The sequence below is a fragment of the Panthera uncia genome (assembly GCF_023721935.1).
Source record: "Panthera uncia isolate 11264 chromosome A1 unlocalized genomic scaffold, Puncia_PCG_1.0 HiC_scaffold_17, whole genome shotgun sequence".
Lineage (NCBI taxonomy): Eukaryota > Metazoa > Chordata > Mammalia > Carnivora > Felidae > Panthera > Panthera uncia.
Genome location: NW_026057577.1, coordinates 87,509,255 through 87,527,615, shown reverse-complemented (window position 1 = coordinate 87,527,615; position 18,361 = coordinate 87,509,255). Strand labels below are relative to the sequence as shown.

General features: G+C 45.4%; 1 protein-coding gene and 1 long non-coding RNA gene across 15 annotated transcripts in view; one reads left to right on the top strand and one right to left on the bottom strand.

The window, feature by feature from the left end:
- Positions 1-16,526, bottom strand: part of FAM193B (family with sequence similarity 193 member B) — a 31,492-nt gene extending 14,966 nt beyond the window's left edge. For 5 of the 13 annotated variants that reach the window (XM_049647733.1, XM_049647736.1, XM_049647735.1 and 2 more), the window contains exons 1-3: positions 16,211-16,526; positions 1,857-2,099; positions 825-1,053 (exon numbers count right to left, since the gene is read on the bottom strand). In XM_049647733.1, the coding sequence (XP_049503690.1) occupies positions 825-1,053; positions 1,857-2,099; positions 16,211-16,420 (682 nt within the window). In that variant the 5' untranslated portion in view covers positions 16,421-16,526. Of the gene's footprint in view, positions 1-824; positions 1,054-1,856; positions 2,100-3,257; positions 3,453-4,530; positions 4,611-9,907; positions 9,969-14,661; positions 14,780-15,120 lie in introns of those variants that run through there. The other 8 variants (XM_049647739.1, XM_049647740.1, XM_049647738.1 and 5 more) reach the window with 8 other exon arrangements.
- A 58-nt stretch (positions 16,527-16,584) lies between these two features.
- The window catches only part of LOC125934381 (uncharacterized), an 8,440-nt gene continuing 6,663 nt past the window's right edge, over positions 16,585-18,361 (top strand). The window contains exon 1 of one of the 2 annotated variants that reach the window (XR_007461362.1): positions 16,585-16,929. This is a non-coding gene — a long non-coding RNA (uncharacterized LOC125934381). The remainder of the gene's footprint in view (positions 16,930-18,361) is intronic. The other variant, XR_007461363.1, reaches the window with a different exon arrangement.

Here is an 18,361-nt window from a genome sequence, read left to right as displayed (position 1 = left end):
CTGCCTCTGGGCCATGAGGACTGAGGCAGCCAGGGTGTACCAGACTCTCAGGTGGCTCTAGATTTCAGAGAAGTGGGAAAAGGCTTTGAGGATTCACTTTCACTTATGCATTAAAATAAGTGGAATTCTACTCATCTCTCACAATTCTGGGAGGAGCACCCCTCTAGAGAACTCAGGCCCTTAATTTAGTTATTATTATCTTTTATGTTAATTCCAGTATAATTAACATATGGTGTTACACCAGTTTCAGGCCCTCAATTTAGTAGCAGACAATAATTAGTATTTATATCATACCTCAATAACCCAAGACCTTTTCTTTGGGTCTCTAAGGGTTATCTCAGGATCTAAAGAAGGCTTATATATCTGTGAAGTTGGCTAATAATCCTGGCAGCTTGCATCAACTTCTTGTCGATAGAAGTGCAGTGCTTTTATATCTGTTCTTTAGGTGGAGAAAAAGAGGTCTGGGAAGACAAAAGCACTCAGGACCTCTGTGCTGCTGCAGGGGTCAGGTATTAGGTGACTGTAGTCCTAATTCCCTAAGGATACTCCCAGACTCCACTTTCTGTTCAGCCAGTGTTCACCATGCCCCCTCCTGAATCTGATGGGAAAGCTATCACAGCCAACGACAGTTATTTTTCAACTTCAGGGTTGTGGGGAAAGGGGTGCCACAGAGACAGTCAAGGGCTAGGTACCCCCTGCTTCCATTAGAACAGCTCCTTTTACTTATTTTAATAACTGGCCTCCTGATTTGTTTAATAAAGTGGATAGGAAAATAGCTCTCTACATTTATGTGGCCTGGCTCTCTCCCGAGCTCGGAGACTCACCAGGGATGGTAGGAGGACTCCCGAGTGAGCTACCCGGCACGGCCCCACTGGAGTGCGGAGAGTTCCAGAGGCCCGAGAGCTTATGTGCTGACAGGAAGGAGCTGGGATCCCAGTCCCCTGAGTTCCCATGGCAGGAGGAGGAGGACGAGGACGATGAAGAGGAGGACGAAGAGGAATGAGAGTCACCCCCACAAGACTGTGATTTGCAGGATGTGTGTGACAAGGAGATCTGGAGAAGGGGGAAGAAAAAAGCTCATGGTAAAACAGCAAACATCAGAGCTGACCCTCTGTGGCCTTAGCTTACCCAGGAGCACCTCCTCCTCCAGGTCCTGTGCCATGGTCAAAGCACAAGTCCCACAACCCCAGGTGAAAGGGCCAACGTGGATCAGGCCTTTGTTGGGAGAGGCCGAGGTGCTCCCGATAAAGTGAAGTGTGTGGATACTGGTGACAGAGACTCTGGTAGGGATACAGACTGCCTGTCAACTGTGGGCCTTTGGGGAGTCCTGATAGCTGCCAAGGAAAGGAAGGGACTTTAAGTCAAAAGTCCTGAAACGGACATGACCCTGGGGAAAAGAAAGGGGCTGGAGGGGAATGAATGAGAAATGAGGCAAGTCTGACTGCTGTGATTCAGGAGATGCCAGTTAGATGGCTCTTGGGCATCTTGGAGTCCTTCTAACTGAGGCACATGGTAGATCCTCAAACCAGCCTTTGCTCTCTGTATCATACTGGTTGGCTTTCAAGCTGCCACAGAGCTGAAGGCAGCACGGTGACATGGAAGGGGCAGGATCTCCATCGACCAGTACCTACAAGCTGGCCCTCACACTGCAGAGACCCTCCTCAGGGGCAAGGGGGCTCCCTGAAGCTTCTCTGTTCTTGCCCCAATTGTGAACCCAACCTGCAGCTCCTAAGTGCTCGGGCGCAGGGTCTGCTGGAGAGCACCTGAGAGAACAGGGAAGGAACAGCTTAACAGACTGATCTCTCTGGGCAGGCAGCCCTCCTGCATTCAGGGACCCCTCCTCAGCTGTTACCTACCGCCACTGCATGTTCTCGACCTGTCTGCCTTTCATCTTCCTCCATGCTCTTTCGGCAACTCTGGCAGACCCATAGAGGCATCTCGCCTAGGAGATTCTTGACGAGCTTTGGCATGAAGTCAGGGGGCAGCTTCTCACCCTGCAACACCAGTCCATTTTGGGAAGGGCCTTCTTCCCAGCCTTTGCGTTCCCGATGACATAGTAGGCAGCAAGTCTGCACAGACTGGGTGGATGTGGGGGGAACCTGTCCAATAGACAGAAACAGGGTTTCCCAGGAGGGGAAAGGTTTTGCTTAGAAATAATATCAACAAAACTAATACCTTCACTTATTATGTGCCAGGCACTGGGTTAGGCACTTTATTAGGCACTACATAATTTTAGTCCTAGTGATAGCTCTGCAGACTAGGTGTTATTTCCATTTTTTTTTTTTTTTTTTTAAAGACAAAGAAACAATTTCAAGAAGTTAAGTAAGTTGCTCAAGGTCTTAGAGCCAGTGAATGGCTGAATTAGGAGTTGAGTCCCAGTGAGGTTGACTTCAAAGCTCATGCTCCAATGCCCTGATGTCTCCAAATCTTGAAGATTAAAGGAAGGTCCTCTTCCTTCTCTGGTATGTCTGGGAGAGCCCGCCATTCTTAGGCTGTCTGTGTAGTCCATAGACCAATTCCCATCTGGGGGTGGGGGATGCTCTCAGTTAATGCTGAGTTTGGGAGAATGTCAGGGTTTCCTGAAAGCTGCACAATTCCATTAGGATCACAGCAGAATTTTGGAGGCGGGGTTTTGCACAGCTAGTCAGAAAGCATTAATTCAATAAAAAACTGAGTTGGAGAAAGGGTAAGGCAGACCCTGGCGTTCTGAGAGGTAGTGAGGTATGGTGAAAAGAATCTGGGCTTTGTGGGTCAGACTGACACACATTCTAATGCCTCCCCCCTAGCACACATTAGCTGGGTGACCTTGAGCAAGTTATTCAACTTCCCGAGCTCCGATTTCCTATCTACCTTGCAGAGTTGTTGTGAGACTCAGTGTATAAACAGGGAAAGTGCCTAGCCCTGTGCATGCTCAAAGCATAGACCCAATATACAGTAATTATTATTTGGACTTTCTTTTTTCCTTCTAGGACAAATGACATAGAAATAGAAGTCTATAGGTTTTATGTCACATTGAGGGGTATGATTGGGAACCCGATTGCATTTAATGACCCCAATTAATGGCTTTCCTATATCCTGCAACTTTGGAAGGCAGCTTTGCTCACCACTATACCAATGCCACTGCTTCCAGGGCTATTCTGCAACTTTGTAGAACCCTCTCTCTCTGACACTTCGTCATGTCACTTTCTTTGGCCAATGGGATGTTAGCAAATTTGCTGCCAGCATAAGCTTAAAGGTATGTATGCATTTCTACTTGCTTCTTTGCATGGCTGGGCTTGCTCGCTCTTGCACCTCTGCCTCCCACGAGAGCATGACTGGGCTAGCTGCTGGAGGGATGTTGAGAGACACGTGGAGAAATCTGAGTCTTCCTCGCTGACTGGCCAGTGGATCTGATAACATGAGTGAGCCCAGCTGAGATCAGTCAAGTCAACCCAATTGGCAGAAATACCCAGTCAACCCAGAGACTCATGAGAAATAATAAATGGTGTTGTTTTAAGCCACTAAGTTTTGGGGTGGTTTATTACATGCAATAGTTATATTAACTGATATACCTTCCAAACTTACCCACCACTAGGTAACAGGTGTTTGCAGAGGCCTAAGCAAAGGAATAAGGGTATCATCCTCATCCTACCAAGAAAATAAATGCCATCATCTTTCTCGAATAAAATCACTTTCTCACAATAAATTGGCATCAGGGTATCCTTAAACCTGTAATGTTACAATTACACTGACCTGGGTCTCTGGCTTCTAGGAGGAAAAAAAAAAGGAACCAAATAGTAGTACCAGAAGCATAATGAAACATTTGGGGCAGTACAAAGACCTTCGAAAAGAGTACCAGAGAAAGAGAAATCTTGTATGTGGAACTCATGTGAGATACTACCTAAAAGGTTTCTGTCAAAGGAACATTTCAGTGGACAAGGCAACTGCTTAACTGTACCTGCATAAGGATATAGCTTCTAACCCACTGGTGGTGAGCATCTTATGGAAAGGGTGGGAGTCTGATGGAGGAGGATGGTATTCTGAGAAGTTAAGGCAAAGGAGGCCTTTCTGAGAAGTATCCCCAGGCAAATTTTCTTAGCTATCTATAAGGTGCCATAGTAACTCCAGAGGGAGCAGGTGAGGTCAACACCCAAGTCCCTTTTCCTGTACTGATGGTGACCATCCATATTCTTATGGAAAACACCAGGACATGTCATTTTACTACAACAGAGTTTCATTTCATTTGGGTATTAGGTTCTAAAGTTACTACATAAGAGGAAAATCTATGGGTAAAATTATTCTGAAATTCTTTGTATGCATTGTGAAGTATAGTATACATAGTTCTGGCACAACCAAGAATTCAAATGTATAACATATATGGGCAATGTTCAATAAACGTTTTTTTTCCTTTTAAAAGCAAATACAGAATTTTTATAAGTTAAACACGTGATCAGTGTGACTATACTTAGTGCCAAAGTACTTGTGGGAGGCACTGGGTGTAGTGGAAATGACACTGGTTTTTGGCACTAATCTTGGGCCTCTAGCACTTACCAGCTGTATGATGTTGGGCAAGTCCTACTCTCTGTTTCTTCATCTGTAAAACGGGATTAAGTCCTAACTTGTAGGATTGGCTGTGAATATTAAATGGACAAAGCACCATGCTCACTTTGGCAGCACATATACTAAAATGGACAAAGCACCTACTCCAGTGCCAGGCCCATAATACGTTGCTCAACATATGGTACTAATTATGAACATGATGGGAGTGATGGGAAACATTTAAAATCAGGCCTAAGCTTGAAAAATACAGAAAATATGTCACTCTACTTTTTAATACAAGCATCTCTAATGTGCAGTGAATTTAAGGTGACTTTTAGACATCTTAATCTCTGCCCTCTACCCCATGAAGTCATTCTTTAAGTTCCCCAAATACTTTCTATACTCTCCTACCTCTACCTTGTGCCTTTGCTAAAGGGGATCTTCTGTTTTAAATCCCCTTCCTCCCCAAGTTTATCAATAAGTAGTTGGGCAGGGCTTAAATCCAACTTCATCCAGGCTTTCCCAGAGGGTTCCTGTCGTAATTTACCTCTCCTCTCCATATCCACAGCACATTATGCCTTGGTTACAGCATCTGTGCCTTCCACTTAACTTATTTACCTGCATTTTCTGTCCCTTCTACTAGAATGTGCTCCTAGAAGGCAAGCATCAGGTATGATTCTTGTCTGGATCTCTTACAATGTACCAGAGGGCATAGGATCAGCTGGGCACATAGTGGCTAACTCAAATTTATTAGATGTCACTATGGCAATACAGCTTAGTGAGACATTGCTTGAAATTCTGAAATTATTGCTTCTCACAGAGAAAGGCCATCCCCCTACCCTGGACCTTCATCTGAATGGTTCCAATCTCAAGCATGCAAGAGTGAAAGATCACATTCCTTGGGGATTACAATCAGATGGCCTCATTTATGGAATAATGTGGCTCTCCCTAGAGCCAAACTGGTCCGCATTATAAATGAGATTAGCCATCAATGGAAGTGAACTTACAGGACAGGCTGTCTTTCCAGTTAAAGAAAAGAAAACACAGGGCATAGAAAGTTAATTAGGTCCTAACTGAAGCAGGAATGATACCACCTACATTGCATAAGGTTGTCTAGACTAAGTGACATTAGAGATGCAAAGCTTATTAGCTCAAAGGAGCCATACAGTAGACACTCAATCTATCATCACCTAGGCCTTCTGGCTGTTCTGTTCTTAATAAATCTACATTGGAAACCAGTTATCCACTGTCATGAGCTTGGTATACTTTTCTTCTTTCTGGCCTGGCAATTCTTGCGGCTATCTCCAAAGCTGTCTTAATCCTAAATCTTAGTGCCTGCCCCTGAATACGATGCATGGTGGAACCTGGGGACTTTTTTCTCTGACAGTTTCATCTCTACTGCCAGAGGGTGGTGAAAATCCCAAGTCCTAGAGATGTTACATTCAGTCAGTACTACCACTGTTCCTGCAAATTTTTGCTTTGCTATAGAAAAGCTCTTGGTTCAGAATTCTCTTTGACTGCAATGTCCTGCCATTTTTCAAATTCCTGTCAATCATGACCCCTTATGTCCTGAAGTCAACTCAGGCTTTTAAAGTAGCTGTTCTCAAGCTGCATTTTTTACACCAGGCACAGTATCCCCACACAAGAACACGAACAATAAATGTTTATAGAATGAATGAAACACCCAACCATTCTTCTTCATCATAATGGGTAGGGAACTGATCCTTAAACTCAGGAGCCCTGGACAATAATTATTCCTTCTTACTTCAGTTTAAATGTCAGAGCCTCTCCAGCTAAAGATCTGGAACTAGGAAAAAGATAGGGGAAGAGCTAGGAAAGGTTCTAGACTTGGGATCTGCTCAAAAAAGACTCCAAGATTAAATTCTGCTTCACTCTAGACAAAACCAGAATCTCTGGAGTGTGGGGTTACTCACACAAGGGTCCTGTTTTAGCATGCAAATTCCCAGAGCAGTCAAGGAGCCAGGTGAACCCTAGACTGTAGCCACTCCTTGCCCAGGGGGCAGGCATATGCAACCACTATATCTCTGCTCTCTCACCTGACCAGGTCCAAGACTTTTCTGTCTTGGCCTGAGAAACATTATGCTAGGGTATTCTAGATATTTCTGGATAAGAATAGTTAAAATCAAAGGAAAAGGAAGCCAATTTTTCTCATGGAACACCATTTTTACTTGAAGAATGACTGACAAACTCTGGTTACTCAGACTTGAAAAATGCCAGACATTTTCTCAAAAAATGAACAAAATGAACCCATCACTTCCAGGAAAACAACTTTTTACTTGTGGCCAATGACAAAATTCAAGCTTTCAGGCAAAATTCAGAATTTTGGAAATTTGGAAATTAGAATTTTGTATCCACCATCATGAAATCAAAAGCTTCCCAATCCTTAGACTTTTCTGGTGTAAATGGTGGTTATAGTGACAAATGTTATTTTTTGATACTGTAAAATGAAATGGGAAAACATTTGGAAGAGCTGCATAACTCAGTGAACCTATTTTCCAAATGAGCAAAGCATGATGTTTCAGAATCATGCATTGTTAAAAAAAATCCATTCAAAGTGCTAGATAAACCAACAGATTTTAATGTAATGAGTGCAAAGACTTCATTAAAATGGTCTCAGATTCCACACTGCAAAGAATTATCAACAATCACCTGGAAAGGCTTTTAAAATACTCCTTCCTAGAGGCGCCTGGGTGGCTCAGTTGGCTGGGTATCTGACTTCAGCTCAGGTCATGATCTCCTAGTTGATAAGTCCGAGCGCCGCATCAGGCTCTGTGCTGACAGCTCAGAGCCTGCAGCCTGCTTCAGATTCTGTGTCTCCCTCTCTCTCTGCCCCTCCCCTGCTCATGCTCTGTCTTTCTCTCTCTCAGAAATAAATAAAGATTAAAAAAATTTTTTTTAAATACTCCTTCCTTTTCCAACAACATCTGTTTGAGGCTGGATTTTTAAAATATACTTCAAAAAAATGTACTGCAGCAGACAGAATACAGAAACACATATGAGCATCCAGCTTCTTTCTATTAAGCCAGACAAACAAATTTGTGAAAATGAAAATGAGACCAGTCTTCTATTATTTTTTTGGAAAATGTATTTTCCATTAAAAAATTATGTATGTTAACATGACAGGTTTAATATTGATATTCTTAAATGATTTAGTAACTAAATGTTTTTAAACTTTCTCAGCTTTAATACTTATTTTGGTAAATATGAACAGATAAAACCAACAAAAGAAAGCTCTTTTGGGTCCTCAATAATTTTTAGGAGTATAAAAGGTCCCTAAGACCAAACACTTTGAAAACTGCTAATGTAAAGTCTCTAATGGTATGGTGCCTGTAACCCAGTGGGTGCACAGTAAGCAATAGCGATTATTAACAATGATACAGTTCATGGCATATCTGGATAGCTCTTTTGGGGCATAAATTTCCCACCTCATCTTTCTGTCCACAATTTGGGAATTGCTGGAGAATAACCCAGGTCACCAGGCGAGGCAGCTATCAAGGTCTGCTCTGAGGCTGGATCTAACAGCCAGCACTAAACCTGTTCTCATTTCTCTCATGGATTCCTTTTAATCCCAAGAGTTTGTGTATGTTTGTAGAGGATTCCCCCAAGACATATGCTCTATTTAACCAGTGGTCCTGCAATAGCTTCCAAATTCTATTCTGAAATGGCCCATTAGAGCATTCAACTCTCAAGGCACCCAACTCCAAGAGCCTCCCTGTCACTAAGGCAGAAGACAACAGTAGCAGCTAAAATTCCCTTCCAGAAGCAGAGAAAATTATTAATACCCAGCCTACCAAAAGTCACCAGCTCGGTTACTGCCACTTACTCTTCCATTCACCCACTCATTTCCTCCTTCAGTGAACATGCTCAGAGCCCATTCTCATTGTGCTAGGTACTGGGAAACATCGAATAACATAGAATTTCTGCCTTAAGAACACATGCTTAAACCAGGCAGGTTCATGCATGGGGACATCAATACTCCCAAACTCCCAGATGCCTCATATTCATTTTGGAGAATCAGGCAGGGACACAAATTAAAATAACACGCAATTAAAATTAATGTAACAAAATAATATACAAATTAAAACAACCAACCAACCAACCAACCTGGGCACTGGGCTTCTCTGCTTCATGTAAGCTTATTATGTGCCTTCTCATGTACCTATCCAATTTGAGTATCTCCTTCTTTTAGCTCCTTTTCCCACCTTGGTCTCTCTTTAATCTCCTGGCTTTCTGGTTGAGTTCACTACTGCAGCACTTTCTGGCCCCCGTGTTTCATGACTTGGCCCCAGCTGACCTCTCCATGCTTCATTTCCAAGCTTAACATCTGAGAATCTTAGGTTCTATTCGTACTGCTCCTCCAGCAAATACACTGTGCCCTGGAAACCTCAGCATCTCAGTTCCACTCCCCAGCAAATTTGTACTCATGCCCTAAGATCTTGGTCAAAGGTCAAGCTTTTGCTGGACCAGGCTGAGTAGAACTAATTCTTTTACTATAGTACCTATCACACTACACCATAGACATATTCTGTCTGTCTCAAACCCCTGGTGGAATGAGGACTCTTTGGGGGCAGGGAGTGCATCTTGGTCATTTAAGTGTGCCCGGGAACCCAGGCTTGGCTTGGACCTGACACATAGCAGGCATTCACTGAATAAATGAATAAATGCTTAAAAGCCCACCTGGCTCACATTTTAGTTGCTCTATACAAAGGACAGAGTCTAAAGACAAGCTGAACTAGCCACTTCCTGGATATGCTATGCTAAAAGGCCTATCTTTGTGACTCTGGGCTACTGATGAGAGGGCATCAGTGTGAAGAATCTCAGACCATTCTGAGGCTGGCAATCAGAGCTACATTTAATTCTTAACGAGGTGATATAAGTGCACCTCAGTGCCCTAGAGCTTTCACCCAAACTCCCACTCAGTCTGCTGTCTCAGTTCCTTCCTGGATGAACAGCTATTTCATATCAGCCAGTTTGTGGAGAATCTTCTCTGGTTGTACAAGCTCAGCCAAGGATAGGGTAACGAGTCTCTCTGACCCCAGTGGCCTTCCACCTGCCCAAGGCTAGCTCATCTGTTGAACCTGCTTTCTGGGTGCGGTCAGCCACAAGAAGGCCTAAACTGTTGCTTAATAACTTAGAACTTCAGGCAAATCATATAACCTACTCTGTCACCCGAGCATGGATTTCTCATGGGTGGAAGAGTATGAACTTTGGAGATAGACTGATGTGAGTTCAAAACCCAGTTCTGCCATTTCAGTATTATCTTAATTACTCAATTTCTTTGAGCCTCAATTTCCTCATTTATGAAATGAGAATAAAACCATACTTCACAGAGTTGTGAGGACAGAAGGAAATAAATTATGTAAAGTACCTGGCCTGGGCCTGGCACACAGTAGGTGCTCAATACCCGTTAGTTTCTTTCCTCTTCTGTCCTGGAAGAAATGACAGGGAAACTTACTAAGTGAGACTTGCCCAATCCAAAGTTATTACTTGAAGCACAGGACAGAGGACTAGACAGGTGACCTTCAAGGCCCCTTTGAACCCCCCCATCCACGATCTCTGGCTACAACTTCCTAATAAGACCCTTCCATGTTTCAGGGTCCTTCTTACTATCTAGTTTCCCTATATCACTTTTCAGAGTAGATGAAGAACCTATTCATTTCAGAATGGAGAGAGAACCACAAAAGTTGCTGGAGAGCTGAGAGCCTTGAGGAGGGACTATAAGGAGATGGCCTAGGACTGCAGCATGTTCATCCACCTACAGGTTGAAGGATGAGTGTGGGAGCAAGGGCACAGAACCAAAGGGTGTAAACAAAGGGCCCTTCCTGGGACACAAGACCTTCTCTCCTTAGTCCTTTTCTGTTCTGCACATCCTGCCAGGAAAAACCATTAACCACTCCTTTCCCCAATATCCATTCTTTCCCCAAATATATAAAGCACCACACCCTCACTGATGTTGTTCCCCTCTGCCTCTTCTTTTTTAGGCACAGTTAGGGTGTTACTTCCTTCTAAGTCCACAGGCAGAATTAACTGCTTTGCTCTGGGATGCCCTAATGCTTTCTTACATACCTCTTGAATAGAGCTTATCGTACGTGTCCCAGTTTTTGAGATCTGTCTTCTCCACAACACTGAGAACACTGAGGGCAGGACCTGTGTCCCATGACTCACTGCATCCTGATCATTCAGCAGAGATGACAGCATGTAATGGGCATGGGTAAGAGTTTGGATACACAAGGGAAGATCAGCAGTTGGAGAATAACATTAATGGGGCAACAACTGGAAAACTGGGGAAAGCCTGTTTTTTGTTTTTAAAACTAAGGCTGTTTCTATTCCTGCTTATGGAAAAGCTCCCCTCTCCGGAAGCCCTATTCTTTGAAGAATATCCTAGGCTTCCACAAAGCTCCTCATACCACCCTCAACTGAGCAGTTAGCAGACCCAGCCACATACCAGAATCACCTGGGGCAGTTTAACAACAAGATTCCTGGGCTCTGGACCTAGAGACTCTAATTCTGTAGGTCTGGGACAGAATCCAGCAAAACACGGAGGATCTGATGATTAGTTAGGCTAGGATGAGGAAGAGGTGGAATCAAGCAATCACAGCTACCTCTTCCACTGAGAATTAAGTCCTCTCATGCTATCAGAGAACTTACCCAAGAACATGTTTATTTTCCTATTTAAAAGCTTTCATTGATTCCTCACTGCCTGCAGGATAAAGCCCAAACTTCTTGCTGTGGTTTTCTAGAACCCTGCTAACCTCTCCAGCCTGATCTCATGCTACTCTGCCTGAATTGGGCAATTCTCGCCTCTGGGTCTCTACATTGCTTTCTTTGTTTAGACACTTTCTCTCACCTTCTCTAAAGGAACTTCTACTCAACCTTGAAGCATCAGCTCTGAGAAATCTTCTATTGGTTATCATATTTGTGCATCTTCAGCACCAAATATCTATAATAATCATAGCTACCACTTGTGCTAAGTGCTTGACATGCAGCACTTGCTGCCCTAATGTGACTCTGGCATCACTGTCATACATGTGAGAAAACATGCTAACAGGGCTAAAACTCTTTGAAAGGCTGCGTACTAGGATCTAGGATTTGAACCGTAACTCAGAGGAAGTGATGCTCTTCTAGCCTAACTACAATTAATACATACAGGCGGGCAGGGACTGATTCACTTCTGTATCCTCAGCTAGCCTAGGGTCTGGTACACAGATCAGGTGTCCATTAGTATTTGCAGAATAAATGAACACCAGATCAGGTGAGAGGGAGACTGGGTGTGATGTCTAAATGAATGAATGACTGCCAGCCTGGCCCAGCAGTAGAAGCTGGTAAGCACAAAGTGGAAGAAATCTAACTTTTACTTCTTTTATTTTCATTTGGTTTAACAGCCACTTATTGAGCACATAAGGACCGTGCACACTAAATACCCCACAAATGAGTTAAATATAGCCCCTGCTCTTAAAACTTCTAGGTTCAGTATATAAAGTCATTAGGATCTTAATAGTTTATCTGATATTAGATATTAAGATTATAGCTCTGGGGATATTTTAAGGAAATTAAAAATTAAAAAAAATCTCAGCAGCTAAGTCTTCATCTTCAAAGGCCCTTTAACATTTCTACATAGTGAATCTCTACTGGCTTACAAAGAACCAGAGGTGGCAGGGATCCACCCCTTCTTGTATCGTTTCCTACTACTTGCAGTGAAAGTGGCCAGGCTGGGTGGGCAATGATTTTAAGGGGGGAGATTCCTGGGTATAGGGACTATCTTATTTATCTTTGTGCCCAAAATGAAAGCCCTAGCACAGAGGTCATAATGCTTGCTCAGTGGATCAAACATAATGAGATGGTTTCAATAAAGATACTGACTAATCCTGTGCTCCAGTCTCTTGAGGGAGCAGGTTTAACTCTGAGCAGTGGGGAACCAGGTCTCTAGAGTCTCTTTAAACTGGGCCAGGCAGGTCTCAGCAGGTGCCGTAGAGGTGAGAGATGGGAAACACAAGATGAGCTCAACCAGCACCAACTGCTGGTTTACAGTCTGGCAAGTCTCCTGAGGGTTTACTGAGTGTGCCCCTGGACTGCAGGCTGAGTGGTCCAAGAGAGATGGAAAGACAGAAGCAGAGCTGGCAGGCTTTGGATGGCACAGTTCCCACTATCTCCAACTCCTGCTCTAGCCTTGATGTACTAGGTGCTAGGTGGTTGCTCCACATTTTCTTGTGATGTTGCTGATGAGGCTTAGGGAGGGGAAAAAACATGCCCAGGAACACAAAGCTAGAAAGAGACTGACCTTGGAGTTCACCCCAAGTCTGGAACACAAAACACTTTCTCACTATTGCCTTATTCAGCTGCTTTGTAAGGTTTTCTTGTTCTTTGCTAATAAGGTAGTAACAGTTTTAGTTTAGTGAATGAGGATTTGGATTGTTAGTGAACAGATCAATAAAGTTTAGTGACCTGAAACAATTCTAAATAAGGACTTTTGGGATCCCCAATAAGCTAGCTCAAGGTCCCACATTTAAATGTGCACAAGTAATGCAGGGTGCCTGGATGGCTCAGTCGGTTGAGCATCGAACTTAGGCTCAGGTCATGATCTCACCATTCGTGGGTTCGAGCCCTGTGTTAGGCTCTGTGCTGACACTCAGAGCCTGGAGGCTGCTTCAGATTCTGTCTCCCTCTCTCTCTCTGCCCTTCCCTAGCTTGTGCATGCGCATGCTCTCCCTCTCTTTCTCTCTCAAAAATAAGTAGATAAACTTAAAAAAAATTAAATGTGTACAAGTAACCAAAGTGAGCGAAAGGGTCTGGATGGAACCAGAGTGGCCTTTGAACCTGAATTCAGAGTAATTATGGCTCTTCCAGCCTACCTGTGATTACTATATACATGTTCTCTGAACCACGAGCCCTTTGTGGGCAGGGACCATGTCTGAATTACTTCTGCATTCCCAGCTAGCCCAGGGCCTGGCACAGATCAGGGTGTCCTTCATATCAGGGGCAGACACTACTCAAAACTTCATATTATTGCCTTGCAGAAATTGGGCTCAGTGGCACCAGATTTTTAGAGTTTTAAGACATGGCACAAATCCAGTTTGTAGGAATCTTTTGGCTTTTAAGAAATTGGCTTAAAACAAAACCAAAGCAATATGTGACCTGGGACATTAGAACCTATCTGTGGATTGGAAGTGGTCCTATTTGCTGTCTTTGGCATGCGACAGTGAGTTTCACCTTGCTGACCCACTCTGTGTACACAGAGTTTTAAGTGGCAGTGGGAGACAGAGATCCTCACCACAGGCACGCTAGGGGGCAGAACAATGACTCCAACCCTTTCAGCAGGTGCTTCTCACCAGGGCACAAAAGTCTGCTTCTGGCATTCAGAAACCCCCTCCCCAGCAAAAAAGTGGGGTACAATCAGAAAAGAGTTTGTCAGTTTGTTTTACCTCTTTGTGGCTATAATAAAAAAAAAAATGCCTTGTAAATCCCACATAGTACACAAGAGTGTCCTTTTTTGGGGGCCAGGAGGCACCTGTGACCTATAGTGGGAGTTATTTGGGCATATGTCATATGAGCATTTGTTTCTTCATCTGAAAAATAGTGTAATCGTATTTATATCCTTCAGTTCATTAATATTTGTTAATTACCAGGCATAGGGGTACAATGGTAACTGACGTGGTTCCTGCACTCTCAGAGTTTATGTAGCAAAAGTAGACCAATAATTAAACCAATAGTTAACTCATCACATTTGTACTAAATGCTGAGGAAAGAACAGGAGTGGTGGGAAGATTAGAAGTATGGTATGTAGAGTGTCTGGCATGAATAAATTAATGAATTTGCAGGTCAGGCAGTGGAGTAGATAATGATGATTATAGCTCTTAGGAAAGCTACGTCCTAAATAAAAATTAAATGATTAAGCCATTATCCAAAATTTTGGCCATGAATACTATAACCTAAGTGGCAGGCGACCCTAAAGTATTGCTGGTCTGAATGGGAAAGAGAGAAAACAACAGCTCCCCTGGCTCTCCCTATCCCAACTCTCTCCTTTTGTTGGACTCCCAGGGTGGCCCAGAGAAGCGAAAGAGGAAAGCTAGAGGGGGGAAGCAGGTTCAGGGTCTAAAGTCAGACCAGGCAAGGGTGGGGTCCAACCTGGGGAGTTGCATCCTTTGGAACCAGTCTCAGCCCAGGGGAGGGGGTGGGGTGAAGGTGGGGCTTCTGACACTCAATAAGTGGTGACATTTTCATTAATTAAAAATCTTACTGTGATCTGAAACACAAAGGAGACCAGCATCAAAACTAGGTTACAATAAGCACAGGTTCTCAACGGATTCATTCTCTCTCTCATTCACCTAGTTATTTCTACTCAGTGTCAGCAAGGCCCAGGGCTAGGCATGGAGAATCAGAGATAGATGACATAGTCTGTGCCCCTGCGGAGTTCACAGTGCAGTGCAGGGAACAGATACATCAACAGAATGTCTCACTGAAGAATGGGGAGTGCTACCAAAGGGAAGCACAGGGGGCTGTGGGCACAAAGGGGGCACCTCACGCAACTAGGAAAGTTAGGGAAGGCTTTCTGGCAATGGTACCCCAAATGACATCCCCACTCACATGCACAATTCCAGAGATTCTACTAGAAGGCTGTCAAGAGCCATGCCTTCTGGCTGCACCAGCCTCCCAGAGTCCCCTGCTGCCCGATGCAGTGTCTGCAGAGCCAAACGCATCTTCCGCCACGCCTCATCCTCATCCGGCGCTGCATCCGACCCTCCAAGACTCCTGCAGGAGCCTGCCTTCCTTGGCAGGCTCAGCCAAAAGACCAACTCAAAACTCTTTTGTCAGAGCAAGCTTAGGGCGAGCCACCCAGCCCCATGTGCCACAACCCTCCCGGAGCAACTGAGGCTCATGTCACCCAGGGCTCTCAGTGAACACTGGCAGGGTACCTCCCATTATCTCCTTTGCTCAAAAGAAAGTGACCTTCTTCCAGGTGGCAAGCTGGAGGCTTTGCGGAATCCTGCTACTACTGCTCACTCTCAGCAGGATTCACCAAACCCAGGGATCTGAGGGTTGAGATGGGCCACCTTGTGGGTCAGGGGTATAGAGGGAAGAAAGGGAAGGCTTTGCTAGGTTTTCACTTCAGTGCAGGAGCCCCACTAAATAGTCTTTGGGGCTGCCTGACAGTCTGCTCCAACTGCTATGTTGGGCAGGGAGAGGAGGGAGGCCACAGGAGACATACGCTGGGGGCACACAGCTGCTGAGGGGGCAGTGGCTGCAGGCAGTGAAGGGAAAGGGTGGGGCCGTTCCCAGGGTGGGGGGAGAGGGAAGAGGCTGTAGCCTTCCAGGCCACAGCGCCCCAGGCTGCTCTGTGGGTAGGTGGTGGAGCAGGTGGGCCCAGGGGGAGAAGGGCAGAGAGCTGGGCTGTGGCCTCAGGATCAGAGCCCAGTCCCAGTGTGGGTGGGTATGCGACCACAAAGTCTAGCCCCTGCTCCAGCCCGGAGGCGGCGGGAGAGGGCAGGCAGCCTGGTCACAGGACAGGACGGGCCATGCTTCGGCTTGGAGAGAAGGGTCCAGCCTCCACTCCCGCCTCGGGGGAGAAAGCCTCAGCCCCAGCCGGTGGAAGATGGTTCATCCCCAAGCTCACCCCGGCCCCGCTCCCGGGAAGTGAAAGTGCCGGAGCGGCCGGACTCGCCTCGCTCGCTCCTACCTGTGGTCCGGGAGCCAACTTGGGCTCGTCCTCCTCCCTGGGGCCGTGGCGGTCCGGCTCCGCGGGCGCCTCCGGGGGCCCTGCACCCGCTCCAGCTTCCAGGCTCGGCGGCGGCGGGGGTTCGGGAGCCTGGGGCTTCTGTTGCCCCGCGGCTCGCACCCGCTCGCGCCGACCCGCGCCGCCGCTCGGCCTGCTCCGCCTCCGAGTCATGCCGCTGCTCGCGCCGATCCCTCGCTCCACACGCGTCGTCGCCGCCGCCGCCGCCGCCGCTCCCCTCGCAGGACAACAGCCAATATGGCGGCGCCCGGCTCCCCCCTCTGCTGCTGCCAGCAGGTCATAGGGCGCGGCGGCCGCGCCGCCGCACTAGCCCCCGAGGCTGCCTGCGCCATTTTGAATAAGGTCACCACCTGAAGTTCTGTAAGAGTGAGAAACTGGTGGACTCCCGGGATGCGACCTGTGCCAGGGAAGGGTGGTTGCTGTGGTAACCGTGCTGTACCGCCCCGGGCCTGTAATAACTGCCTGCTAAATGGATGAGTGAATTAATTATTTTCTAGAGTACTTTCACACCCACCATCTGACTCCTTGCAGAGTCGCTCCTCACACGAGGAGGCGGGTATGGTCGTTCCCATTTTGCAGCGGAGAAAAATCGAGGCCAAAAAAGGCGAAGTGGCTGCTCAACATCAGCCAGCCGGAACTCATGGGCTCGTGGATAGTTTGAGGTGAAAGGGACGAGGGAATGGTCTGGGTCTTTTGTTTGTAACGTATTGTCAACTAGGAGTCCAGCGTTCATTGCTTGGGACAGCAGAGTTCAGATCCCACTCCTGTCCCCAGTCTGGTGGGGAAAGTGGATAGTTAAATACACAGTTACAACCAGTGTGATGAGATGAAAATGACTGGGGCACATACTAGGTCAGTGTTTTCCCAAAAGTTGTGTGCAGGAGAGGATTTTGAGTGGTACACAAAGGAGCATTTAAAAATGTAATAATTATGTATTTAATTGTTAAAATGAGTTTTCCCTACTTTTTTGAATATATGAGATATGCACATGGTGCACATTTGTAGAAAAAGTTTTGAGTGCAATCTTTCTCATGCCAGGGCCAGTGGTACCCTGCAATTATGTAGTGGTTATATGTAGAGTTGCTCTTGGTATCACTAAGAAGACGGAATAATGACATTAGCCTAATTAATGGGAGCAAGGGCTATTTTGAGAAGCAGTGCTACATGGCCTTGGAGCTTTCCTTAAGTGCCAGGAACCTAAACGAAAAATACTTCATCTTAGGTGGCCAGGTGGCTCAGTCATTTGAGCGTCTGACTCTTGATTTCTGCTCAGGTCACAGTCCCAGGGTCTGGATCAAGCCCCTGCCTCATGCTCTGCGCTGAACGTGGAGCCTGCTTGGGATTTTCTTTTTCTCTCCTTCTGCCCTTCTCCCTCACTCTCTGTCTCTAAAAAATGAAAAAGAAAAAAGAAAAATACTTCATCTCATTATGGGGATTAGTGCCATCATCAAAGATTTGAAGGATTTCAGGGTGATTCCCACTACATCAACATTGACCTCTTAGTTTGGACAGAATAGAAGCTAGATACTATTTTTCCCCCCATTTATTTATTTTTATTGTGGCAAAATATGCCCAACATAAAACTTAACGATCTTAGCCATTAAAAAATTTTTTTAAGTGTTTTATTTTATTTTTGAGAGAGAGAGAGAGTGAGAAGGGGAGGGGCAGAGAGAGGGAGACATAGAATCTGAGGCATGCCACAGGCTCTGAGCTGTCAGCACAGTGCCAGACACAGGGCTCAAACTCACTGATGGTGAGATCATGACCTGAACTGAAGTCGGACACTTAACCAACTGAGCCACCCAGACACCCCCTAATCTTAGCCATTTTTAAGCATATAGTTCAGTGGTATTAAGTACATTCATATTGTATGCAACCATTACCACCATCCATCTCCAGAACTCTTTTCATCTTGCAAAACTGAAACTCCATACTTGTTAAATAATTACTCCTTATTCTCCCCTCCCACAGCAGCCCCTGGAAACCACCATTCCACCTTAAAAAAAAAAATTTTTTTTTTCTGCACACCCCGGCCTCTGGTAACCACTATCCTACTTTCTGTTATGAGTTCAGCTTTTTTTTTTTTTTTTTTTT